This window comes from Leptidea sinapis, chromosome 5, assembly GCF_905404315.1.
Source record: "Leptidea sinapis chromosome 5, ilLepSina1.1, whole genome shotgun sequence".
Taxonomy (NCBI): Eukaryota; Metazoa; Arthropoda; class Insecta; order Lepidoptera; family Pieridae; genus Leptidea; species Leptidea sinapis.
Genome location: NC_066269.1, coordinates 13,865,368 through 13,886,960, shown reverse-complemented (window position 1 = coordinate 13,886,960; position 21,593 = coordinate 13,865,368). Strand labels below are relative to the sequence as shown.

At 35.4% G+C, this 21,593-nt stretch overlaps 1 protein-coding gene across 1 annotated transcript in view; it reads right to left on the bottom strand.

Annotated features, from left to right (window-relative positions):
• The window catches only part of LOC126964733 (serine/arginine repetitive matrix protein 1), a gene marked incomplete at its 5' end in the record, with an annotated part of 154,333 nt that overhangs the window by 5,661 nt on the left and 127,079 nt on the right, over window positions 1-21,593 (bottom strand). Inside the window, 3 exons of the mRNA XM_050808008.1 lie at window positions 294-429; window positions 820-2,877; window positions 5,451-5,868. Coding sequence (XP_050663965.1) covers window positions 294-429; window positions 820-2,877; window positions 5,451-5,868 — 2,612 coding nt within the window. The remainder of the gene's footprint in view (window positions 1-293; window positions 430-819; window positions 2,878-5,450; window positions 5,869-21,593) is intronic.

Here is a 21,593-nt window from a genome sequence, read left to right as displayed (position 1 = left end):
CGCTCAGAATTTTTAGGTTTTTCAATATTGAACTTCCTGCTCGTCTCGTCCCTTATTTTCATAAAAAAAAGCTAGTAGCTACGTTTACACAGAAATTCTACTACATATTGTTAATTGAGAAGTGAAAAATTCTACTAGTACTAGTTTCCTTTAGACCAATTGAGTGATATATAAATGCCAATGTGCCAGCTATCTAGTTTCGAGTTACGATCAAGGCTTTGAAAAGGTACATAATTTGTTTGTTATTGGTCAGTTAATATTTGTGTCAAATGTGTATAGGATATTTAACTCACCCTTGTCGGTCTAGTGGAAGGGAAGCATCAATCAAATCTCTAGGCGGAGCTATAGGTCCCAAATTTAAGTGCAATCCCTTCGAACTGGAATTATTGCCGCTACTAAAGTTCAATGACAACTTCTCCCGATGCATATCTGAAAGAAAAAATTGAATTACAAATATATATCGTCATTCTGAACGCAAATTCATAAATATTCCAACGCCTGTCCAGAAAATTACGTGGTACATCACACAGCAACGTTATATAAGTCAGATTCTATTTTGCGTTAAGATTCTGGCAAAAAGTCTTAACTAGACTGAACGTTTACAAATTGCCCGCAACATAGAGGAAAAACTTTCCCTCAAGAAGCACTCAAGTAAATTAAATATTGGGAGGGGCTACGAAGAAAATTTTATTCGATACGATCGCGGTCATATGTCTGTTTCAGTCATAATATTATAGTATATTATACAATAATAACATATTAATGTTAGCCGTTTTCTTAGGGAGAAAAATTATTTATAAATGTCTAGAAAATACCAACCTTGATTTAAATTCTGGACGCTTTGGCTCGAAGCAGTATTTGAAATAGCTTCGCCAAAATCATTGCTTAATTGCAGTGACTGTCCTCTTAATTTTCGACGTAATTTTGGCATGTCAAATGGCAAGGTGCGCAAGTCAACTTCTGCTTCAGCTCGTCGCCTGCGTAATTTCGGCATGTCGAAAGGAAGATCTGACAGATCCACGTCTTCTTTATGCTTCTCCTCTGCGTTACTTTTAAAACTTATGAAAGCGTTTCTAGAATCAACGCCCTCTCGGGAATGGATTGATATTCCACTATCCGATCCTTGAATTTCTGTATCACCAGGCGTTGAGTGTCGAAAAGTAAGGTTCAAGAGGTTTCTATTTTGTAAAGCACGTCGCTTCGGTTTTGAGACAATCTCTACAGTAGTTTGCAGCATTGTATTTGCAGTTTCATTATCTTCAGGAGAAACTTTTTGTGAGTTGTTATTCTTATTATTATCGGAAGTTTCGGATCCTGGCTCTTGTGAAGATTTATCTGATATAGGGCTTAAAATATGCAGCTTATTCGTATGATGCCCAAAACCCGTCAGTTGCATATGATGCGATTTTGTAAACGGTACATTACCAGAATCCGAGCTATGGGAACTGAGCGATGAGGAACGTCGGCTTTCAGAGCTACTGCTGCTCCTATCACCTTCACTGTTACTGCTGCGTAACGATTCCATGCTTCCTCCACTACTACTTGTTGCCATGCTCTCAGTACTGGAATATTTACGACGCGGTCGAGCTATACTAGGCCTGCCTTTAAACTCCATTATAGGGCCGACCCCCTTTGGCCCCGTATACCGATTCAATTCTGGTGTGTCAGAATCGGAAGTGGGTCGACCCTTAATCTCTAAAAAAATACCGTCCTTAGATTGTGCTCTTTCATCATCACCATCCCGAGACTCCCGACTAGAGTCCCTAAGTCGTTGTCCAACATCTAGTTCAGTTGACACTGATGCTTTCACGTCTGTCATGCTTACATCACTACTCGTAGGTGTTTCACGAGCCCTTAATGATTTCACAGGAAGTCGTAAATCCTTAAGGCGGGGATGGGCTGGCTGCGATTGAGGCAAGTTCGGCGCACTTTTTATGCTATTCATAGCAGAGCCATCTTTTTGCTGAAACTTTGTGGGTAATGGTGCTGTTGATGGTGGTGATGGGGTATACCCCCGTAAAGGAAGTTGCGAAGAAGATGCAGTGCTGTCTTCCTCTTCAATGTGTACTTTCTCTAAGGCTTCAGATAGAACTGTAACATTTTCATTTTGTCTCTTTTGTTGGATGGTTGGTATTTTCGAGCGACGAACGCTATCCGTTTTCATTGTCACCTTTCGGCGACCTTTAAAATCGGGTTCACTGCGTTCAACAGCCTCAAAGGCTGATGTCGCAGAAGTAATAACGTTCCGTTCTTCGGTCTGCAAAAGGGCGGGATGATTACTGACACGGTCAAAGTCGTCCAAATCATCATCTGAACGTGCAATTTTGCAGTCAAAGGCTGTTTCGTATATCTGTCGAGTTGACATTTCTTGTGGCCAGCGTGGCAGCGGTGCTGGCACATAAAAAACGCTTCGTGACTCACGAAGTTCGTCTACATCTTCGGGCGCGGCGCACGCGCAGCCGGCCGCGTCGCGCCCGCGACGCCTTGGCGGCATCCACGCGCTCTCACCAGACGAAGAAGATGATCGCTCTAGCTCGCGAAAACCATCTTCAGCCACTGAAAATCGCTTCGGCAGATTTGGTTTTTGGGCAACGTGTGGTGCGTCAAGGCTTGCTGACTTTCTATACCGAGGTCCACGTGAGGATGTAGTGGACGCTGTAGGTGCAGAAGGGGCTGGTGGCGGCGGGGCTGACTTGAATAGATCGCCGTAATAATACGGGCTCGGGTTTCGCCGTGGTGCGTTTGCGTAACGTGGGTCAGATCGACCGCTATCGGGTGAATGCAAGGACGGCGCAGTTGCAAATGGATCGAATTCACCAAATTCGTCTTCTTCTTCTTCCTCTTCACTTGTCGATGAACGATCGTCAGATGATGACTCTATGACAAAATAAAAGTTCGTTAATTTTATGCACAAAATGAGAAATGTTATAACATGACAATCACAAATATAAAATGTAGGTATAACAGCTTGCTAAGTCTCTAGACCTCGGTTCGTCTCAAGTGGTATACTCAAACAAACCTTGGGCACCGTTATTTAAAGCAATAGAATACACGTTCAAGCAAAGAAATAAAAGTAAATTTATGAAGATGATGGAGATGAAATTTGGAGGCGAGTGAAGTTCGTTCAATCAAAGTTCAATAATATATTAGATAACTTTAATAACCCCAACGGAACTAATATACTCAATGTTTTCTTTCCCATCTTTTGAATAACAGTAGCTCTGGTTTTCAATGTTCTACTTATTAGTAGAACCATAATTATTTCGATCGTAGGTCAACTCATTCTTAACACAACTGATATATCGCCTGTAAGAATTTATTACAACTAAAATTATTAAACTCGGAATTTGTAAGTGAACTATTAAAATAACGACACAAATTTAAATTCTGGTACACTGGAAACACGAAATTGTCTATTAGCGTGAGAAGGGTGTGTAAAGTGACGTCATTAGGTGACGTAATTACTTTTCCGCCTGAATGGAAATGAAACCCTAAAAGCATGAATTTATTGGATTGCCACGATTTACTTGTTAAATGTCTTTTCAAAATATTTCTAAAACAGTGAGGGTTGCCTATGGCACAAATCACTTGTTAATGGATAGTCTAGGTATGTTGTAATATAAAATATTTTCATTTTCCAATTTTTTTAATTTCTACACTATAAAAGTATTAGTCAACTTATCTATACGTAAAAGTGAGCAGGTTAAATTGGTTATTTGCAATTAGTAGATGGCATATTTTTACTACATATATATTATGTGACCTACATAGCGCTTTACTATAAGCCTAAAAAATAAATTTTATTGAAAATTGTGAACAAAATATTGAGTGTTTAAATTACGTAGCAAACGATATATAATATGTAGGCGGAATAAGCAAACAGTCCCTAACACATAAGTAAATATACAAAATCTACCCATCCGTCGACTTCAGACCGAAACACAGTAATGCTTACACATTACTGTTTCACGACAGAAATAGGAGCAAAGTGAAATGGAAAAAAAACTTTATTTATTACTAGCTGACCCGGAAAACGTTGTTTTGCCATTATAAATTGTATTGATCTTTTGCTTGTTAGTTGATAAGAGATGGCGCTAGTTGTATTCATTAGTAACAATCACACAACTTTTATATTTTGTATAATTCACACTGTAGTTTTATAAATTATAGCCTATTTGTTATTCTGGTTTGTAAGCTATATTATTGTAAAGTTTCATCAAAATCTATTCATTAGATTTTGCGTTAAAGAAGTTCAAACATACATCCAGACATACAAACTTTCACATTTATAATATTAGTAGGATAAGCTAATTGACAACGAATAAAAGCTCATAAAATCCTCTAACAGAAACCGCAACACAATCAAAAGCCTCTGATTATTACGTCCGAGAAAATTTTCCCGTCTAGACGAACAAACGGGAAAAAGGCTGATTAAAACTTGCCATTGTTGCTTCACTACTAGTGCAGGTTTTATTAGCTCCGGACGCCTAATTGTGGATTTCCAATCGACTTCTGTACGAACTATTAGTAGAACACTTTACCGCGACAACTGCAAATGAAAATTTACTACCTCATTGAAGTCATGGTTTAATTACTAGAGTAGTTTTTTACACAATGCGACTAAAATACCTCAGATTATCTCCATTGTGTACGATGTTTCGTGCTCAAATGTTTTTTTTAATCTTTTAAAAGAATAGCGGAAATTTTTGGATGCTTTTTTTCTAGCGAAAGCCGAACAAACTAGATAGTCTGATGCCACGAGAACAATGATGTAACAAGTCTCAACCGCGATTGTTATGAAGAAGAAAGGATGCTTTGTCTTTGCTCCTTGGAGATAGGTATGCATGCATTTCTTAGAGCCGCCGTAGTTGTTTTAAGAAAAAATAACTCGTAGAATTTCAACTTAAATTTGGTTGCGCAATCTGCTCCATTTTAAAGGCTGTAGAAGTTATACATTAAGCATAAACAATTAATGATTTTTTTAAATAATTATTTGATTTGATGTGACATACCTAAAAATATTGTTATTTATTACTTTCCCATGCATATTTTTTCATTGTTATGTATTCAGTATTAAGTATAGTTCTGTTTTTTAATGATTCTGTGTTTATTTTTATATCTTTTCCTTTATTTCCTTGTTTAACACTATATTATACTTTATTATTATTAGTTTTATTATTGAATATAGATAAATTTAAGGTGCCAGTATTTCTTTTGCTAATTTAAAAATACTCCTACCATTCTTCTAGAGTAACAACGGCGATGATCGCGTGATAAGGTGAAACGCACGTTACTTTTTCCTCCAAATCCCATTGAAAATAACAAAAAATTCAAAAATAATGGCTTTAAAATTTAGATTGTTTGTTTATACTAGCTGAAGGTTGGAATAACGGCCACTACAAGAATCATTTTGAACTAAGAAAGTTAAATCTGATGAATATTGAACTTACCTGATTCGTAATACGGCTGTGATCTATGTGATGAAAATCTTTCTTGTCTCAACGGAGCTGAAGGCGCTGGTTCTGGCGGAGACTCCGCAGATCCTTCAGGGGCACTTTCAGGACTGCGCCTTGATTCAGGCGCAGATAGATCGAAATCAGTTCGCCTTGCCGATTCGTAATCGGAGCGTCTCCAAGCTGCTTCAGTCTCAAATGTCCTCTTTCCTGAATCAACGTCGTACTCTCGTCCAAAGTATTTCTTTGGCTCGTAGTCGTACGGCCGTCGCTCAAAGTCGTAGTTCTGGCGACGGGAGTCGTAACGCCATTTAGATGGGTCCGGTGAGCGTCGTGGTTCTCTGGAACGACGGGATCGCTGGGGTGATCTTTTAGCAGTATCCCGTGGTGTGCAGTAAGCCTCAAGGAACTCGACCTGTAACAAAATAAATTTGTTTTCTATCCGCAAGAGTTTTTTTATTATAAACAGAACAACGTCTGTCAGGGCAGCTAGTCTTGATATAAATTAACACAAAAATAGGAGGTCATCCCCCCCGTTTTTATATATGTTCTGAATTTGTGTAAATTGTGATCAAATATATCGACTTCATCGTGATGACTTATATTCAAGGGAGAGAAATAGCCTAAATTAGATCCTGCATAATTACAGAGAAATGGATTATATTTCTTACACGCTCTCGGTTTAGTTTCGATATAAGTTTATCAAATATTCAACATTTCCTTCGCAAATGTTTCGCAACGAGAAACGAGTCTCACACGTCCAGTTAATCTACCACTCTACTAATACCAATACCAAAGGAGGTATGAACATAAATCTATGGATATCGTCAGATGGATGCATACCAAGTGACGATTAGTAAGAGCCCTTTATCACGATGGACGATTACGTGGCAGAGTAAAGTGGTAATAAAATGCAGCGGTCACATATCCGGCGAGCATTATGGTCGGTTAGGAGTTCTCCCCTCGGCGCTATCATTACGGGGCCCATTTGTGCTTATGAGAACGAGCATAAAGAATATTATGAGATATTGTGCCCAGAGAAAAGGTGATGATAACGTTTGATATGCGAAGTTTGTGGCACAAGTTAAATTGAGTGACTTAAGTGCTTAATTTGCTTTATTATATTAACCCCCTTATTCATAATAGTCTGGTAACTTAAAGCATTGCTAATTCTAACTCGTCTTCTTCTATTGAGCTAAGTCAGAATGAGAAAAAACACTCCTTAGCGGCTGTTTAAAGTTAGCGGACCATTATGAATAAGGGGGTAAGTCTTTTGTTGGGCGATGTATATGCTTTTACATATACTCTTCATTTTAAGACCACACTTTCAGTTGATATAACCTAGTATTTCAAATTTGAAGGAAATGCTGTATTTATTTGTATCATAAATATCAATACAATTTAACTTGTGCCAATAATAGGTATTAACTGTTTATACAAAAAAATTGATTCATTAGTTACCATTACTATCCAGTAATTAATCAATTTAATTTTTTTTTTCCATTTAAAAAAAAATATATAAAAAAACACCGTCTAAAATTATGTCACGAAAAAAGCTAATAGTTGACAAATTTTGTTCAATTCACAATCTTATTTATGAATATTTCACTAATTCCTTTCCCCGCGCTTTACGTACCCCATCATCAGTAGGATTACTACAAATATACACTTGAATAAGGTAATAAGTATTATAACATCTGTTAAAATCATACTTTGGTATGTCTTTTGATACCCTAGTAAAAGGTACAACGAAGTGCTCCTATGATTAGAGGTTCAATTTAGAGGTTCGAACATACAAAATTGCCAAATAAAGAGTATATATTATTAAATTTTTAAAATAATAACATCTTATTTTTTAATCATATCGATATCTTTAGTTCAATAAGTAACATCTCCTAAAGTGCTATAAAAGAAATATTGATATTTTAAAATACAATTTGGAATAATAAATCATACTCGATTTTTAATATTATTACAATGTTAGATATGATCGATCACACTTAAGCTACGATCTCAATTGTAGAATTCAATTAATTCGGACATACTACTATAAAGTAGCTACTCATACGAATTTCAGTTCAGTTAGTTCGAACATGAAATTCAAACAATGCCAGCAGATGGTTTTAAGTACTCTTAAATTCAGCGCCCCACAAAGGGCCAGATTCAAAAAAGCAATCAAGTTCGTTCATTTAACGTTCACAAAAGTTCAGGTTCTGACGTGAATTGCATAATAAAGTTGCGAAACCAGACCTTATACTACGCATCAATTTGTATTATTCAATTTTTCGACATTAAAATGAGATGCGATATTCTAAGCTCATTGGTTTGGATACCTAGAGATTATGGATGAAAGTAGATTGTACAAATATATGGCGTGAATGTCCACAGAGTACAGAGCACGATTAGTTGTACACGTAATGATAAGGAATCAACAAAAAGATTAAGCAAGGTAAGATGTTAGGAGCATAGCAATTTTAGGTCCACAACTTTTCCCTATCGCTGTGAGCGTCAGACGTATCATATTGTATACAATGTGTAACGCCAATCACACTACGATGTTTCTATTACTTCATTTAGGACATTAAGAGTACCAAAACTGAAAATTGGTTTATTTTATAGAATTTTATGGAAGAAAAAAATTAAAACGTTTTAGAGAAATATTTGAAAAATTATGACATGAAACATTTCCTATCTAGCACAAAAAATATCCACGATACTCCCCCACAAAGTGAAAGTGAAAACCTGTAAACACGTCAACATTTACTTATATGCAGTAGTTGCTACTCTCATATTGTTACTCCCTTATTCCCCTTAAAATCCAATCAAAACAATGTTTTTATTCAATTAGCTCAAAAAAATATTTTATGAATATCTAATTTTAATTACATTTTAGCTTCGGTTGAATTACGAAAAATTTTAATTGGAAAACTTACAAAAATTTCCAAAAACTCATCATTATTAGTCGATGTTAGCAATATAAAATAAACCTTTTCCAAATTTTGTAGGCTTAGACTTCGTAATTTTGACTTAACAGTCGAAAAGCAATTTTATTGAAATTTGTAAGTACTAATTCAAAGTTCAAATTCAAAAACACTTTATTCATGTAGGTCACGGAAATGACACTTATGAATGTCAAAAAAAAATAAAAATATTGTTTCTTATTGAATTTACCGCTACTTCGTAAAGGGTTTAGCTAATGAGAAGATTTAGCAAGAAACTCATTGCCACTCTTTTAAGTCAAGATTTACATTTTAATTGTTTTACAAATCATTTCAATTACAATATATGCAGTGACGCAACAAAAATACTCAAATGTCAAAAACTGAAAGGCTTACACGAGTAAGTCAAAAAAAAAGTAAATTAATACTTATAAACACAAGAGTTATTGAGTATAGTAGATGCATCAATCCACACATACCGTAAATAAATAGAGGCATTATGTGAGCATTTCATAAAATAAAATATATAATAACTTTAACTTTAAAGGAAATAACAAGTACTTCTAATGTGTTACATAATGTTATTCTTTTATATCAACTGATGTACTAATTTTTAATAAATCTTCTGCACAAAAATGTGATAATTACAAGCCGACATAAAGACAAATTTACATAATTAAATATCGGACACCCTCCCCTATTCACTGTGTAATGCCTGAATTAATTCCGCATGTTTTGTTACGCATAATTTTACAATCTGTAAATACTTCTTCTAACACACGATAACACAAATACTGGTCAAGTTCGAGTTGGATTTACACGTTGAAAAAAAAAAAGATTAAAAAAAAAATATGTTTAATTATGAAAAAAGGTTCTGTAGACGAACTCAAACCGCTGTTGATCCCAACAGTTTCAATATAAACGAACATTCGCAAAGTAACTCTTTTTGTGTCTGTTCGTCGGTAGTTGATAAGTATTATTAAACTTCTCGGAATAGCGACTGTCGCTTAATTATCGCAATCTGTATGACAGAACCGAAGCGCATCGCATGCAGCCGCCCGTACTGAGTTTTATGGTACAAGGCTTTCTGTATGTATAGCGCTCTTAGTAATAAGTTTAAAAACATTGATTTTGTTTTTTTTTAGTTTAGATAATTTCATAATAGAATAGAAAGATGTCTATTTCCTTAGCTCATATATTAAATTATGTCGTGTATTCGGCACGTTACATTTTTATTTTTATTTATTTAACTCAACTTTTTTGCTTACACTTTCTCTCAAAGTTAACGAAACTTCAAATCAAATAAAAAAAATCTTACATTTTACGCAAAACCTTATGTTAAACTACAGCTACAATTACACACGTTTTACTCTTTTACAACGTATTTAATAAATATAAATCAATTGTACTCATTTAATACAATGGTAATGAAAGAAAATACTACTTACAGTCTACCTATGTTTATTTGAAATGAGAAAGATATGAGTGTCGTAGTGTGTACTATCAGATTATTAGTGTGTACAGGATATATTTATAATATTGTTCTATTAGTTTATTGTATCTAGAGATAAATACATTGTATGAGGGCGATGAAGACATACATATACATAATAGATATCACCATACAGCTCGTAAGGTTTACCCATGATGTGACGAGACGAGCAGGACGTTTAACTGATGGTAAATGTTCCGCCCTGCCAATTACAATGCAGTGCCGCTCAGGATTCTTGAAAATCCCAAAAATTCTGAGTGGCACTACTATTGCGCTCGTCACCTTGAGACATAAGCTCTTGAGATGTCAAGTCTCATTTGCCCAATAATTTCACAAAAGTGAGAGTGATGTGTCGTTCATCCAATTTCATAAACTGCTTTGAATATGTCAACAGAAGTAGGCATCGGAAAGTTTTAGATCCCAATTTATTTACAAATTCAAATCAACGCCAATGTATTGAAGGGTGGGATGAAAGGGATCGAATTGAATTCCCTTCGAACACATGCTCCTCTGTGACTATTCATCAATGGTGAGGGGACAGCGGCGGACTACTGCCGACTTCCTGTTCCAACCAGAGCCAATTATGAACTGCTTCCGACGCAAACTATCGTTAAGTGAAGGTTTTGAACGGTTTAACAATATCCGTATTCCGCGTTGTTAATAATATATCTTTGTCAAGTTAAAGTCAAAGTAAAAAAAAATATTCAATTAAGTTTCAATTTGCTTTTGAATCGTCACTATAAATATTTATTTTAAGTTAGTCCTACCAACACTGCGTCTTCCGGTACGTGGTCGCCATTCGAGGACTTTACTGACCCAACGGCAATCTATCTGTCGAACTATGTGCCCTGCCTTTGGTTCTCCTACAGATCTCTTCATTTCTGATTCGATCTCGCAGGGAAACTCCGAGCATAGCCCTTTCCGTTGCCCTCTGTGCGACCATGAGCTTTCTCATAAGGCCCATAGTTAGCGACCACATCTGAGTAAATTTGTTTACAATGTACTTATCAAAGTATTGGCGTGCAATGAAAACAGGTCAATATCACATTGTTACTAAACACTATTACAGTAACATTTTATAATTCTACTTGGGTTCTAATAGACTATAGTCCACAGTAATCATTTGCCAAGGATACCACCAAGTTTGACCTAATATTAAAAGGCATGTAATACATCTCCAAGACCAGGAGTTCGTGGCCAATCAAAGCAATAGCCAAACTATTAGCAGCACAACATGTACCTAATATATCACTCTTAACTCCTTGTCATTACGTAATCGATGTCATATCACTGGTAACTCAAAACGACTTGATATTTTATGATAATGCTATTTACTATCAATGATAAATTACCTATATGATTATCGGCCAAATGTAGCGCCCATCAGAGTACGAGTGTACTAATAAATCCTTGCACTCAAAGTTGATATATTTTTTACAGGTTCATAAGATAAATGTTTATTGCGTAAATTACTGAATTTAACAGATTTTTGTAATTAAATATAGACAAGCTATCGGAAACGCTACTAATACCAGTGGGAGGTTCCTTTGCACAGGATGTCGGCTCGAATATGGGTACCACAACAGCGCCTATTTCTGCTGTGAAGCAGTTATGTGTAAGCATTACTGTGTTTCGGTGTAGCTAGTGAAATTACTGGGTAATTAATGAGACTTAACATCTAATGACTCAAGGTGACGAGCTCGACGTTTTCAGACCGCTCAGAATTTTTGGGTCTTTCAAGAATTCTGAGCGGCACAGCATTGCAATCGGCAATAATTGTGCAAACTTGAGTTAACATCCAATTGAGACAATGGAGTTATTATTATTATTTGAAGAGGGTGGCTATTTCCTAGTCCTAATGATTCCTAGTAACACCGCGTCCAGAATTGAACTATTGTGTTCGCCACTCATACTAAAGCTCGTCGTCAAGCCCTTTACGAACCGCAGTAGTTCCTTGACGCGAGTGTTGCAAACACTATCTGGTGGCACGAAGTAGTCGCCAAAGACAATGGAGTTACGTTAAAGCTTTATAAGATACCTAAGTTGTTAAAATTTTGTAATAAATCCCGATTTTTCAAATAGCATCATATAAATTAATAAACCTTTTAACATTACCAACTACCATCAAAAACATCTGACTGTATGACTCTCAAACGCTTTATAAAGGACGATTTCAGATACCAGCTTAAGAGAATAGAACTTAAATAAATCCACAGCAGCCACTAGCGATTGTTTAAGATATTTTATCATCATAATCTGACCAATCACGATTTGTTTTGATAGTTACCTGGCCAATGAGCAAACACTACACCGCGCCCGCTCACTTCGGTTGACCGAATTGTTTGCATTGCGAATTTATAGGTATACTGAGTCTACTAGTCTACTGTGTAATAATTGTTGTTTCAAAATAATAAACAAAAAGGGAACGGTTACAACATACTTATTTACTAACGAGTGAATTGATACAGATGACCTGTATAGCCGAGTGGTTAGCGATACTAGTACTACCTACTAAGCTAGAGGTCCCGGTAGGTGCAAGCATTTATATGATGAATATGGATGTTTTTTTCCAAGTCACGGATGTTTATATGGACCCGGCAAGCGGTGTTTTGCCATATAAAGCATAATTCACGCGATAGTTTTATAAGTAATAAAATATTGCCTATATTATAGCCTGTACATCATTTTGTTCTATTGTCAATAGTTTTTGCAGCGCACGCAAAAATAGGTTTTCGATTTTACACCTTGTGTTACAAAATAGCAATTTTATTACGGATCCCTAATTTTGAAAAAAAAAAAAACATAGCCTATAGCCTTCCTCGATAAATGGACTACCCAACACTGCAAGAATCATTCAAATCGGACCAGTAGTACCAGAGATTAGCGCGTTCAAACAAACAAACAAACACTGCAGCTTTATAATATTAGTATAGATTTGGAGCAAGGTGATTTGTGTAAAAAGTGTGTCAATATTATTATTATTGTAGATAGGTCTCAGCTACCTCGGATAAAATTGGTCGTTTATGAGAATAAGAGGAATCATCCATATATCAGATTATTTATATATGCACGTACGTAAGCACGTTGAAAAATGTAAAACATAGCTCAGAGCAACAACCGATGAATAACAATGAAGTGTTTACGTAACATCAACAATGACAAATAAGAACGTAATCTCTTGCAAATATAAATTGATAACAGTATATTTTTAACGCTTCACATAAATAAAGTCATGAAACAAAATTCAAAATTCGAATATTTTTATTCAAAATAGGATGTGACATCACTTATTGAAAGTCAAAAACTACCACCCAGTCCAAAACGAATGCATCAGACCTGAGAAGAATGGGCGCAACAAACTCAGCGGGCTTTTGTTTTTCATCGAAAAAATATGTTTACAAAGTAGCATTGTACAATTAAACTTATTATTTAATAGCCTGAGGGCGGTCACTCCATTCCTAATCTGTGGTATCATTAAGAAAGTCATTTATGTTATAGTAACCTTTACCACACAAACGTTTTATACAATTCTTTTGAATAACGTAATACTTTTGTTTTGAACATTTTCTGGGATCTTGATGTAAAAGCATATACATCGCCCCACACAAGACTTACTAACTCGATTTAGCCGAGTAGTGGGCATTATAAGAAACAAAACAATAATTTTAACTAAGACTAGCTGACCCGACAGACGTTGTTCTGTATATAATAAATAAAATAATGTTTTTATATGAATTTGTCAATAATAATAACATCAAAAATTACTTCGTAAAATATTCACCCTGCTGTCGTAATGGAATTGTTTCACAGCAGAACTGTCAAACCGTGCGTCAATAAATTCTCTCATAGAAATTATGTATGGACACATCAATGGAAAAACAAATTTGTTGTTTTTATTTAATTCCGATTCATTTTCCTATTTATTCACCTTTTAAACCGTCTCTGGACTTCCACAAATAATTCAAGACCTAAATTTGGCAAATCGGTCCAGCCGTTCTCGAGTTTTAGCGAGACTAACGAACAGCAATTCATTTTTATATATATAGATAAACAAAAATAAATAATTAATCTTATGGAGAAAGCTATAATTCCGCGTTGGCTATGAGTAATACTGAGAGTATGAAGGATGTAGGACAAGACGGCATTCAGACAGACATATGAGTCAGCCGGCGATATATATAAATACCGGAGACACGCCTCCTGGCCTGACTAACTAAAATAGTGCGCAGCAGTGTCATATAACATAAAGGTTATCGTTTCTTTATACAGTAACGTTGCTCCAGATGTTTGTCAAGCAGTTTATATCGATGATTTTGTGCCACTTATCATTGCAATTTGTTCGATTTTCATCAATAATTTGTTCTTAAAGTTCTTTAACTCAGATTATCTCAAATCTATATATATATAAATGAATTGCTGCTCGTTAGTCTCGCTAAAGCTCGAGAACGGCTGGACCGATTTGGAAAATTTGGGTCTTGAATTATTTGTGGAAGTCCAGAGAAGGTTTAAAAGGTGAATAAATAGGAAAATGCTCGGAATTTAATTTAAAAAAAAAAAAACAAATTTGTTTTTCCTTTGATGTGTCCATACATAATTTCTATGAGAGAATTTATTGACGCACGGTTTGACAGTTCTGCTGTGAAACAATTTCATTACGACAGCAGGGTACATATTTTACGAAATCATTCTTGATGTTATGATAATATATTATTGACAAATTCATAAAAAACATTACTTTATTTATTATTTAAAGAACAACGCCTGTCGGGTCAGCTAGTAATATTATAAGGAACTTCAAAAAGTGTAGAGTTTTGAAACGTTGATAAGTTATTTTGAATAAGTAATGGACCTTCCATTAGAATAACATGGCCATTTTTTTAAAGTGGATAATCATAGTCAAACTTGCAAGCATCCAATATCTCATAAAAATAATTAAATGGTTATTTATTATATCAGATTTCAAACTTATCATATTGCTTGGACGGTGCGGTGTGTTAGATACACAAAAGTCTATACTGTATAATATTATCTACATTTATAATAAACCTCGAATTTCTTTACAAAGAAAAAAATGCTTACCTAAAGCCAAGTCAGGGGGATGTAAGAAGAGTTCAAATTTGTTGTTTCTCTGTCGTACGGACGTGTTTGTACGGACATCTTAGATACTTTTCATCCCGGTAAATTAATGAGTTCCCGTAGGACAGTTAAAAACCTATTGTTACTTATATAGCGTAGTACACAACAACTTATGCACATAATTTAATAAAATTTGGCAAGTTGATACCTTATATTGCCGGTCAACACATCCCGGAAAATTAACGAGTTCCGGTGGGTTAGTTAAAAATCATCTTTAAAGATGACGTACCACACACATCTCGTGCCTAGTACACCACGGTCTTGGTATTTCATTTATAAAAATGGTAAGGTAAAAATAATATTTTTTTATTCAAGGATGAGTAAAATTCAACTTAGAAAGCTCACCAAAACTACAATAGCTATTGCACCTGGCACCGCAAGGCCCGTTGTATTTATTATATGATGAATAATTGATAGAACTACCATAACATCTTTTGAGGTACGTTTAAAAGTCATAAGCAATTTATACCCATAATAACTATTATAATACACATATACTGACGCTGAACCTGATAAGGATAACATGAAAGTTAAATCAGACGCAATTTTAACAACAGCTTCTATATCAATCTGCTACTGTCCGAATCATGTTACGATAACAAAAGAAAATCAATAAAAATCCGGCGAAATACTAAATTTAAATCCTATCCTAAATCCTGTGGTCATTGCGATGTCGTCAAACGTTGTCTGGTCACGTTCTGCAAACCAGTAGCCGCAAACAGGTCTCTCACAACCGATTTAAACAAGCGTTTTTTATTATTTCACTTTCATAGAATCTACAAACGTGCTTTTCAATTGTTTTTCATTGTACACTGAGCTACATATGCGTTTGTCTTTTGTCTAGTCGAAGTTTATTCATACTTTGGCTAACTCTTGACATAGGTACGGTCTACAAAATACATATAGCAATGTGGACGTCTCATCTAGCGATGCTAAATTAGACACGCAATTGTTGCAAATGACAAAACAAGACGAGGAAATGAGCTTAATTACTGAGTTGCTCGTCCGAGTCGTCCAAAGGCCGGGGGTCTTAAGTAGACCCTTACGAATGTTCAAACGAAGGAAACAATTAAGGATTTTCGACGGTTCCTCAAGAGGGTGAGACTATCTAAATATCATTTAAATAATCTCTACTTGCTAAAATTCATAAGCGTGACCTTTGTTTTTCAAAGAAGTGAGGATTTTTTGTTCTTCATTCAGTTAGAAGTAAAGAGATAGGACTGTTCATGTCTATTGTCGTTTGTTTAAGCTTTCAAAGGGCGCAGTGTTACTGAGGCGAGAGTTTTGAATGTTTTGCGGGTGACATGTCTGAGAACCGGATGTAGTAAAGATAAATCACAAAGAGTCTTTTGGATTTAAAATATGCGAACGTCTGCTTTTAGGAAATGAGTGTTATTTGTTCCTAACGCTCTCTGGGTTATTATATCGATGCATCTCTTTTGTATTCGTCAAGCCTTAATATATATTTATAGTATGATTTAATGATTGCTCAAAGACGGCTCATAAGTTATTAGCTATATCAGATATGAAATGATTTAAATAAAACACTTTTAAAGGATTAAAACGCGTGTGATTGTTGCTGTGCTTTTACATTAGGTTTTTGCGTAAAAGTTGCTAAAATTTCAAGACCTTTCCAGATCTCGTTTTCAGGGGGACTGCAGATGAAATGAGTCAAAGATGCCATAGTCGTCATTATGAAGTTTACCGCCATTTATTGCCTCGGAGATGGTATTTGCTATAGCTATGGTTTTTGGCAAAATTTACTGACACACTGTCACCTCTTCTTTTTTAGTATGTGTCTTTTTTGGTTTTAATTTAAATGTTAATCCTTTAAAAGTATTTTATTTAAATGTGTAACACTCGCGTTAATCAAAGAAAATATAAAATGAAATGATCTCAAATTCAGTATTGTTGGAAAGATTTTTGCTTTGGTACTAAATTTAAACTAATAAAAATATTGTAATTGTATGGCATCGAAGGTAGCAAGTACCTATCTGTAGTTCAATTACTATTATTTATTCATAGGAACTCGAGACTAATCGAGAAGATGACCAGTCTGGTGTTTCCGATATTATAATCTGTAATATTATGTCTTTTCATATTGTGAAAAATATTTTTTACATTAAATTTTTTGTTGTAAAATAATGCAAAGCTGTCAGTAGATATGTTCGATTTCCCGGCGATTTACAACAGTTCGTTAAATAGCAGTAGTTAAATAAAGAACTGCCCCACGTAGGTAACAAAGTAGGGAAAACTTTGCTCTTTGAACTTATAAGTGAGTTAAGCCAACCCTTAGGATTGTTGGGATCCCTAATCAATACTGCACAGTATCTCGATTTAACTGTCCTCGAGAAACAAATTTTATGAATCAAACTGTATAATCGGACCTATAGTTCATAATTATTGAATCATTTTACAGTTACGGGACATCTAATGGTTAGTGATTACCGCCGCACACACGCAATACTAGCAATTTTATCACCAGAAAAATCGCATGAGCAAAGCCAGGCTTTTTAACAAGGCTTACACGATTCTTTTACAACGACCTAGAAAAAACGCACAGGGAGATTAGGAAGAGGGGCAGGAATATCATCAAACAGCCCTTTAAAAACGAAACACAATGAAACCACGCCAAGCGGGTAGTTTAAAAAAAACTACATCCCCGACAATTCAAATAACTCTGAGCAGGCGGTGAAATGGTTCGAGTTAGTGGGAAGAGAGAGATAGAGATACTGGGGTACACCAAACGAGAGATATGCGCAATTATAGTCCAAATTTGGCCCGAAGTGAACATTATAGAACGCCAATATAGGCGGGCTTGGACTATTGCTTCGCTCAAAAGAACATCTATATGTGACCCCCTTATTCAAAGGCCATTTAGGTTTGATTTTCAGCTGATCGCTCAAAAATTCAAAACGGAGTATTCTCATACTAAGCGAGGCACTTTTACGATCCGAGAGGAGTATTCGATATGGTTCGTTCGGTTATGGCTAATATACAGTTGTTTGACATCCTGTCCATTACAATGTAGTACCGCTCAGGATTCTTGGAAATTACAAAAATTCTGATCGACACCACAATTATTGCGCTCGTCTCCTTGAGACATAAGATGTTAAGTCTCGTTTGCCCAGTAATTTTACTAGCTACGGCGCCCCTCAGACCGAAACACAATAATGCTTACACATTACTGCTTCACGGCAGAAATAGGCGCTTGTGTTAAGTTAATATTCTACGGAATTTTATTGGCTATCGGTAGTAGATATTTGACTTGATTCCTTAAGCGTGCAAAAAAGCTGAATAATATAGAAGTTACTCACGTAAAACTTAGCTGAGTTTTAAGCTTAGCGTAATCTTTGATTACGTTTTTATAGTCGATTGACATCTGAAGTTTGCTGATCTTAAGATAAGATAGCCCAATGCAAAAGCCAAGTTCGCGTTTTATCACACTCAGCTAAGTTTTACTTAAGTAAAGTCTGAGCAAAGTCTTAGTAGGCTCTATAGATCTCAGCTTAAGTACTCAAGTGAAGTATAAACTCGAGATCCTTTTACAATTCACGTATTCCCTCTTTCAAGGCTGGCAGTGGAATTCCAAGCGAGCAATGTCCTTCACATAATATATATGTGTGTATCTAAGTACTTATGGCTCTATATTTATTATAAAGTATAAATATTTTCCTATGTCACCTTCGAATAGCTCAACTAGCACCTATGTGCTAAGTTATATGTATAATTGCATACATAGTGCTGCTATGTAGGTAGGTACTTACAACCTGTTGTAGCTTTCTGTGCGGTAATTTATTGCGTTTTAACTTTTATCACAATAGTATATCTGGATCAGTGGAAACCCTAATAACTAATCACTTCTTCGATTATATTACACAGTAGGTACTCTAGGTTGGTATCGAATATCGACATTAAAAAAATGTAGGTTCTTATAGACATAATGGCTGAATGGATTTATAATTTCTAACATTCTGAATCAGTGTTATGTAGGTACATACATTACAACATGTCCATGTAGGTACTCAAGAATATTTAAACAATAGACGCTGAGTTGGGATTTTAATCATGTCATAGGTCCTAATAGTACAGATTTATAGATATTGTTATATGTACCATACCTGTGTAATCCGTAGGTTAGGTCTATATAGACCTGTAGACTAGAAGGTAACTAACCTAAGTTATTAATGTTACCTATTTGGTCACCGCTTTTTATTAGATGTAGAAGATATTAATGTTTTAAACTTACTTACCATATGAAACACCAAAAGGCACTGGGCAATCTGCTTCATTTTTGACATCAATTTCTTATTGGAAGGCATTATGAAAGCCACCAAAATAACTCAGTACGGAATCCACAAATACCACAACTTATCTAACGCCACACTTGTCACGCACACATACTAAAGAACTAAACACTTTCACAAAACTTGTTCTTAAAACCTACGTACAGTTTTTTATTGTCCCTTATCTCGTCAACTCTTGTGCAAGCCTAGGTGTTTCGCTGTAAAATTTACGATATAAACACCTAAAACGGTTTTGTTGCGTACTTCACGAGTTCAACTATAGACTGACAACACTTCTCAAACACTATACGCGAATGTGTAAAACGGTGACTCATCGGTCCCCGCATACTGTTTACCGAGGCTTGAGTCATCGCGCATTGCTAACAATCCAGCAACCGATCAGCGCTTTAACAGCACACTACAAATCGCATACTATTGAACAACACTCATTCTAGAAGCGACACAGCGCTTGAAATTATTATATCGACTCCATTAATACCTCGGTTCCGCACGTGTCCCATAAATAGCTACGCTATTATGTTTTGTGCTGTTATAAAGATAGAGACTATTTTTGTTTGGCGGTAAGTAACCAGGGAAACGTAAACTTTCGCGTCACAAGACTTGTTTCGTTAGATTACAACCACAAACGTCCGACTAGGTCGAATGCCTTTTTGAGGTCGTTTGCTCACATTCTAAGCTAATGATTGCTGCAAATTAGATTTTTAATGGAGATAATTACTAGAGAGTAATAGCTTTGAAGTTTTAAAATATTGTATAAATAAAAATATTTTTTACTAAAGTTTTATTAATAATTATTAATTATGTCGCATTAGGGAAAACATTATGAGAGTGAATTTTGTGATACAAGGCTCAGGATTATAATCTTTATACTAACCACATTGACGTGCAATAAATAAATAAGAGTCACAATCACGCTTAAAAATTGTGTGAACTCTGCCTAAGCGTCTATTAGGCAGAGTTTTCGTTCAGTTGTGTTTCGACAGCGATTTAAATATGTTTGTCATTGCGTGGAGTTGTATTTAAGTAGTGTTCAGTGAAAAACTAAGCAAATAACAGAATTTCCAAACTCAAAAAGGGTAGAGTGTGGTATTTTAGGAAAAATATCCCTTTAAATTAAAAAAAATTTATAACTAACTTGACGTTTTTAATAATTTTGCTAAATAATTTCATTTCAATTGCTAAAACAAAATGTTCTTGCCTCGTGTTCGCGTCCGAGCTTCTATTTAACATATACAATAATAGTCTTTGAACAATACTGCCACGAAATAAGGCGCTGATTTGAATAAACAACGCCACTGTGAAGTGATATCAATATTTAACATAATGTAACTCCAGTTTTTCTGTATATAGTACAAAATATACATGTTTTTAGATCGATAAAAATAAAATTAAGTGCAAAGTCCGTATCCTAGAAGGCATCTAAGTATGTAATGCGAGATCAAATGTATTTTTATATACAGTATTATATTATAAATAATAGTAATACTTCATTTTACTTTAACATGATTCATAATCCTGACAATGTCAGTACTAATTTGCTTGTAAGCAAAGCTTCGGGCAGAAACAGAAATGCTGTGAATAAAACAGCTGTGGAATGAGCTTCCTTGTGCGGTCTTACCGGGACGATACGAAATGGGTAACATCAAAAAAAGCGCGTACACCTTTCTCCTACAGGCCTACGCAGACCGGGATGGCACATTCAAACGTATACTACGACATTAATTTCTGTGTTTTGAAATGATGCCGTGGCCTCGATAGGGATTTCATTTCAAGGCAATGAAAAACGCACTACGGCCTACCGCGCCGGCACTCGCGGCATTCCGCGGGGGGTAACCATTTTAAAAATGAACCACATCAACACTCGTTTTAACGCAACCGAAGACAACATGTGTCTCGTGTAGCAGGAGCTGCTGAATCGTGCTTTGTCATACTGCGGCATGCCGTGACATGCCGTGGCAAGACGCTGGAATGCCGCGGTAACTCAGCGGCTAGTGTGCGCTGACTGAAGGTAAAAGGTTTAAAGGCCGTAAACGCCGTGATCACTTAACACCAGATGACCCTTACACTCGTTTGTCTGCCTCTTCCATAAAAAAGACGCTATGGGTTATTTTCTTACCATAGGATAAATAGCTAGTACCTATCGACAAAGGTACATATTATTATAAATAAAAAATCTTAACATCTGTCCAAGTTATAAATATTTTCCATAAAAGTTGGAGCCAATAAATATTTACGCTGTAAATTTGTTTATTGCTTATTATTTAAA